This window comes from Salmo salar, chromosome 23, assembly GCF_965601325.2.
Source record: "Salmo salar chromosome 23, fSalSal1, whole genome shotgun sequence".
In the NCBI taxonomy this organism is placed as follows: Eukaryota; Metazoa; Chordata; class Actinopteri; order Salmoniformes; family Salmonidae; genus Salmo; species Salmo salar.
The window spans coordinates 44,743,782-44,751,193 of NC_138313.1; the positions used below are offsets into that span (position 1 = coordinate 44,743,782).

Genomic DNA, 7,412 nt, shown 5'->3' on the forward strand with positions numbered 1-7,412 from the left:
TACCAGGGGGTGATGCAACCGGTCAGGATGCTCTTGATGGTGCAGCTGTGGAACTCTTTGAGGATCTGGGGACCCAAATCTTTTCAGTGTCCTGAGGGGGAAACGGTGTATTCGTGCCCTCTTCATGACTGTCTTGGTGTGTTTGGACCATGATAGTTTGTTGGTGATGTGGACACCAAGGAACTTGAAACTCTCGACCCGCTCCACTACAACCCTGTCAATGTTAATGGGGGCCTGTTCGGCCCGCCTTTTCCTGTAGTCCACAATCATCTCCTTTGTTTTGCTCACATTGAGGGAGAGGTTGTTGTCCTGGCACCACACGGACAGGTCTCTGACCTCCTCCCTGTCTCATCGTTGTCGGTGATTAGGCCTACCACTATTGTGTCATCAGCAAACTTAATGATGGTGTTGGAGTCGTGTTTGGCCACGCAGTCGTGGGTGAACAGGGAGTACAGATGGGGACTAAGCATGCACCCCTTACCACCTGGGGGCGGCCTGTCAGGAAGTCCAGGATCCAGTTGCAGAGGGAGGGGTTTAGTCCCAGGATCCTTAGCTTAGTGATGAGCTTTGAGGGTACTATGGTGTTGAACACTGAGCTGTAGTCAATGAACAGCATTCTCACATTGGTGTCCCTTCTGCCCAGGTGGGAAAGGGCAGTGTGGAGTGCGATTGAGATTGCATCATCTGTGGATCTGTTGGGGCGGTATGCAAATTGGAGTGGGTCTAGTGCATCCGGGAGGATGCTGTTGATGTGAGCCATGACCAGCCTTTCAAAGCACTTCATGGCTACCGACGTGAGTGCTACGGGCGGTAATCATTTAGGCAGATTACCTTCGCTTCCTTGGGCACAGGGACTATGGTGGTCTACTTAAAACATGTAGGTATTACAGACTGGGCCAGGGAGAGGTTGAAAATATTAGTGAAGACACTCGTCCTGGTAATCCGTCTGGCACCGCGGCTTTGTGAATGTTGACCTGTTTAAAGGTCTTGCTCACATCGGCTACCGAGAGCGTTATCACACAGTCATCCAGAACAGCTGGTGCGCTCATGCATGCTTCTTGCCTCGAAGTGAGCATAAATGGCATTTAGCTCGTTTGGTAGGCTCGCGTCACTGGGCAGCTCGTGGCTGGGTTTCCCTTTGTAGTCGGTAATAGTTTTCAAGCCCTGCCACATCCGACGATAGTCAGAGCCGGTGTCGTAGGATTCAATCTTAATCCTGTAATGACGCTTTGCTTGTTTGATGTTTCGTTTGAGGGCATAGCGGGATTTCTTATAAGCGTCCGGATTAGTGTCCAGCTCCTTGAAAGTGGCAGCTCTAGCCTTTAGCTCGATGCGGATGTTGCCTGTAATCCATGGCTTCTGGTTGGGATATGTACATATGGTCACTGTGGGGACGACGTCGTTGACGCATTTATGGACGAAGCAGATGACTGAGGTGATATACTCCTCAATGACATTTGATGAATCCCGGAACATATTCCAGTCTGTGCAGCAAAACAGTCATGTAGCGTAGCATCCCCGTCATCTGACCACTTCCGTATTGGGTGAGTCTCTGGTGCTTCCTGCTTTAGTTTTTGCTTGTAAGCAGGAATCAGGAGGATATAATTATGGTCAGATTTGCCAAATGGAGGGCGAGGGAGAGCTTTGTATGGATCTCTGTTTGTGGAGTAAAGGTGGTCTAGAGTTTTTTTCCCTCTGGGGAAAATTTACTTTTTTACCTTTATTTAACTAGGCAATTCAGTTAAGAACTAATACCTATTTTCAATGACGGCCTAGGAACAGTGAGTTAACTGCCTTGTCCAGGGGGAGAACGACAGATTTATACCTTATCAGCTCGGGGATTCAATCTTGCAACCTTCCGGTTACAAGCCCAACGCTCTAACCACTAGGCTACCAGCCACCCCTGTGATGTGCTGGTAGAAATGAGGTAAAACAGATTTAAGTTTGCCTGCATTAAAGTACCCGGCCACTAGGAGCACTGCTTCTGGATGAGCGTTTTCTTGTTTGCTTATGGCCTTATACATCTCGTTGAGTGAGGTCTTAGTGCCAGCATAGGTTTGTGGTGGTAAATAAACAGCGTGGTCTACAGCTGATCATGAGGTACTCTACCTCAGGCAAGCAATACCTCGAGACTTCTTTAATAGGTACCGGAGCGCCAAGTCTAGGTACAAGAGGCTTCTAAACAGCTTCTACCCACAAGCCATAAGACTCCTGAACATCTAATCAAATGGCTACCCAGACTATTTGTATTGCCGCCCCTGCTACTCTATGTTATTATCTATGCATAGTCACTTTAATACCTCTACCTACATGTACATATTACCTCAACTAACTGGTGCCCCCGCACATTGACTCTGTGCCGGTACCCCCCTGTATATAGCCTCGCTATTGTTATTTTACTGCTGCTCTTTAATTATTTGTTACTTTTATTTATTTCTTTTTTTTAGGTATTTTTCTAAAAACTGCATTGTTGGTTAGGGGCTTGTAAGTAAGCATCTCAATGTAAGGTCTACACCTGTTGTATTTGGCGCATTTGACAAATAAAATGTGGTTTGATTAGACATCGCACACCAGCTGTTATCCTGAGACAGCAGTGGTAAGGTTTTACTTTAACCTCAAAACAACACATATCATTATGTCACAGCTTAAACTCACTTCAGAGCTGCGCGGACAGCTGGCATGATGACTGTGTAGTTAGCGTCCTGTCCTGATTTCCCACTCTCACATCATTTCAATCACTCTACAGTTGAGTTGTGAGTGGTTAGTGCCCCCCTCCCCCTCTTACCTTCCCCTGTCCTCCCCCTCCCTCCAAACACCCTCACATTAGACTAATTGTGTGGTCATAATCCCACCTGATGTGTGCTTCTGATATTTTGAACGGTCATGTTAACCTATTTTGATTACCCCATTTCAAAAAGCCCCGACCTAACTCTATCGGCCGGCCTGCTGCACTCTCTCCCTCTGTAATCCCATGGCCTCACTAAATGATAAAAAAAAGTGTAATTCAGATGAGTGGAAAAACCCCACTGTGACTCAGATCAGGATAGAAAGATAGGATACTACAGGGCAGAGTAAATGTTCTGATGTTAGAGCAGAGAGAGAGACGGAAATCAAGGTTAAAGTGATACAAGGAAAGAAAACTTATATGTGTGATGATGAAAAGATAGAATGCTGGAACAAACGGAGTTGCTTCAGTGTTCCGTAAAGAATACACCTTCAGTTTGGAAATTCACTCCTCATTATATCGTCTCCCATTTTGGTGACTTCAATTTGACTTTCCTTTGTAACTATAACATTAATAAGATTCCTACAAAAGTATGTGCTTTTCATAGACAAGTTTTCGTAGCGTGGTCATTAATATATACAAAAAAATAATAATATTCTCCCAGCGTAGGCATTTCGTTTGGAACAATAAGGATATTCTGTATAGAAACAAGTGTATGTTTTTTTAAGAACTGATTTGATAATCATATCCTGAGTCAACTTTTGAATGCAGAAGGGTTGTTACACCCAGAGAGTTCTCCAAAAGTCTTTGATGCTAGTCCTTCTGGACCTGTCATGCTGCTTCGAGGTGGAACCAGACCTCAACTTCTTGAGCTACCCTCGCTTAGTCCAATTGACTCTCCAGTAGGAAAAACGTGTTTCTCCTTGCTCTCCCTCAGAACAATAACAGATATATAGGCGCTTTATTTTAAAAGAGATGTTGTTTCTATTGCTTATATCACAACTTACTGGAACAGCTTTGTTAAATAATAACTGTTTTGGAAAAAGGTATAATTATTACCATACAAAGGCCTGCTTGTTAAGAAGGTCAAATAGGTTTCAGAATGATCCATAAGTATTACATATTGGAATAGCATAATAATTACCCGAAGAAACTCAGAAAAGACATGCACATTAAGTCCACCTAACTCCAGAAAGTGTTTGGCATTTATTTTGTCACTGTCTACATGAAAAGAGATTATGGCAAAAATATTTGAAGATTTATAATCCATATAATATTATTGTTGACTTTTGTTTATCATGGGAGAATGTGCTGCTCGGTTTCCATAACTATAATGAGGATAAAGAAAAATAATCGTATTGTGCTAATATTTCAGAAATGTAAATTGACTAATAAAAGAAATGAGTCTTCCTTGTTTTCTATAATGAGGTCAAGCAGTACATTAATGAGCGTTCTACATTCTTCCAATAAGAAAGCTGTAAAAACCGTCCATACCTGTATGTCATTAAGGCCTCTGTATAATCTGTCATTTGTTCCCCCCCCCCCCCCCAGCAAATAGTACATGTGTTGTTGTTTGTTTGATTATTTGTTTCAATAAAAAAAAATGTATAACAAAAAAAAAATTACTTGTTCTGTGTTGTAGATATGGAATTAACAGTTGTGGGACAGGCTCTCTCTTTCTCCACACACACACACACACACACACACACACACACACACACACACACACACACACACACACACACACACACACACACACACACACACACACACACACACACACACACACACACACACGACTAGACATTTTGTGGCCAAATGAATCCTTAAATGACATCCAGAAAAAAAACTGAGCATAAAAGATGAGTGCCAGCCGTATTAGTGGGATATGAATATGCATGCCAGCAGTCAAATCTAAATACTGTATTTAAATTTGTCTGGTATGTATCTTTGACCTTTACTTTGGACCAATTGCCAACCCAGTCAAGACCCAATAAGTCAGTGGGTAGGGTACAATTAAACCCCTGAGAGGTTTTCTAATATGATCTAAGATATCCAAACAGTAGATTTGTACTTTGATAACACCACAAACATGTAATTTCTTAGCCAAACTGAGCTTACACTTAGTCAGATAGTATATATCTTTATATCATAATAATGTATTGGATAGGATATGTAACCTCTGAGAGGCCTAATCTAACCAGACACTCAATCAATTAACCAATAGATCAATCAAATTGATCAACAATGATTGATACAGATTTTCTGAACAATTACCTAAAATCACTGTATGGATGAATGATCCAGAATCCTGCAGACTTCACACGTTCCCTCTCGTGCTCCACGGCCCTCTCGCTCCCCAACATTCTCAGAGAGAACTTGTTGACTCCTGGTTGAAGCATCGCTCCGAACTGCCGGTGCATGAAACCCGCCCGATACAACTGCTCTACTTCGTCTGGCATGATCGGTTCGGTTCCTTCTAACTTGATTAAAGTGGACTGATCGAAGACGGACGAGCGGCGGAATGCGCTAGCACTGCGACCAACGGAATCCTGCGCTCCCTGTTCGGCCCCAGAACCAGTCTCTCCTCCGGGGTAACTCTCCTCGTTAGCGCCGGCGTCTACCTCGGGGATCAGCCTCCGCTGCTCCGCTGGATCTGACCCAAGAGTGCGCCGACCAGTGATGGAAGAGCGGCTACCTCTAAAAAGGCGACAGTCTCCGTTTAAGTTGGTCTTAACGGCAACGTCCGTTTCCAAGTCTCCGGCGGTCCTGCTCTTGGGGTCCCTGTCTCCGTTTCTCTTAGAGCTGCTGACGGAGGATGGAGATCCAGGAAGGAGAAGAGGCTTCAGCCTGATACCGGTACTTTTCTTCTTTGTGTCCTTATCGCCACCACCGTATTCTCCTCCGTCGTCAATCATCACAGAGACAGAGCCTCTTTGGCCAATGTTTTGCGGCAAGCTGTACAGCCTTTTGCGCATGGAAGAATGAAACCTATCCATTATGGGTAGGCCTATTGAAGAAAGGATGATACAGACGCTCACTAGCCTGGGCTACAAAATAAAACGCGTTTGAAAAAGAAACAAGAATATATGAGCTGTGATAACAAATCATATATTTCCTAAACTCAAACGGCTGAGGATTCCAAAAGCAGTGACGGCGTTCTGCAGCAGGACAGGAACAGGTCGAATCTTACTTGACACTTGGAACGTGCTGCTTCCTGCTCTCCCGGTTGCAACAGTTTGTACCGCTTCGGCGCGACGGTCATATTAGGGTGCATGACCAGTAAATCGATGAATGACGTCCAGGTATCCAGGTATTGCTAAATCAGAGTGTAGCCTAGATGATGATAACAGATCGGGGTGCTGATGCTGCCTGCATGCTGATTGCTCTGAGCGTCGGACGTGCCAGCCGGAGGCTAAACTGTTGGCTAAACGGAGGTCCTCAATGACAAAGCATGATCTCTCTTCTGATTCTCCTCCTCCCCAAATATTATATCCCTGGCTAGCTTAGCTGTCAATAGGAAAATAATGACACGCTTCCTTCCACGCAGTCAGTCAGTCAGTCATCACCAGCTTGCATTCAAAGACCGCTGGCTGGTGTGTGTGCTGACATCACTGTTCCATCCCTGTAGTGCTCTCTAATAACGTGGATATTAATGGGGCTAATTTATCGGGTTGCCATAGGAGCGCTGCACGAGGATAGACAGGACAGCACATGCACTCAGCGTCCCAGTCCAGGCAGGATTATGGGGGATATGATTTATAAACTCCCTGAGGTAGCTGATGACAGAATGTGTGTTGTTGTAAATGATAAACTATAGGCTACCCACACGCTAAACAGCCCACTGTCTTTAGGCCTGTAATTGATCAGTTAAGCAATATTGACCATAATTATTCAAGCAAGTGTTACTTTGCACACTGCACTTTCATTGGTTTGAGATGCTGGGAAAAGTTATATGTTTGTATGCAGGTGACAACTATACAATAATCAGAAGGTGTGGGGTCAATTCCATTCAATTCAGTCTATATAAACAGGAAGATAGAGACATTTTGGAATTGGAAGTTTCAGTTTACTTCCTGAATTCACTGAACTGAAATGGAATTGACCCCACCCCTGCAGGTCATACAGAACTACATTGTCAGCCTCCCAAATGGCACCATATTCCACAGTGTGCTTCTTTAAAAACAATAGTGCACTATATAGGGAATAGGGCCCTGGATCTAAAGTAGTGCACTATATAGGGAATAGGGTGCCATTTGGGACACTCATGCGTTGTCTTGGCTGTGTGCTTAGGGTCGTTGTCCTGTTGAAAGGTGAACCTTCGCCCCAGTCTGAGGTCCTGAGAGCTCTGGAGCAGGTTTTCATCAAGGATCTCTCTGTACTTTGCTCCATTCATCTTTCCCTCGATTCTGACTAGTCTCCCAGTCCCTGCCGCTGAAAAACATCCCCACTGCATGATGATGCCACCACCATGCTTCACCATAGGGATGGTGTCAGGTTTCCTCCAGACATGACGCTTGGCATTCAGGCCAAACAGTTCAATCTTGGTCTCATCAGACTAGAGAATCTTGTTTCTCATTGTCTCAGAGTCCTTTAGGTGCCTTTTGACAAACTCCAAGCGGGCTGTCATGTGCTTTTTACTGAGGAGTGGCTTCCGTCTGGCCACTCTACCATAAAGGCCTGATTG

General features: G+C 44.5%; 1 protein-coding gene across 1 annotated transcript in view; it reads right to left on the bottom strand.

Moving 5' to 3' along the window:
* LOC106584711 (potassium/sodium hyperpolarization-activated cyclic nucleotide-gated channel 4-like) overlaps positions 1 to 5,800 on the bottom strand; it is a 48,006-nt gene extending 42,206 nt beyond the window's left edge. The window contains exon 1 of the mRNA XM_014170228.3: positions 5,003 to 5,800. Coding sequence (XP_014025703.1) covers positions 5,003 to 5,724 — 722 coding nt within the window. The 5' untranslated portion in view covers positions 5,725 to 5,800. The remainder of the gene's footprint in view (positions 1 to 5,002) is intronic.
* Positions 5,801 to 7,412: the final 1,612 nt, after the last annotated feature.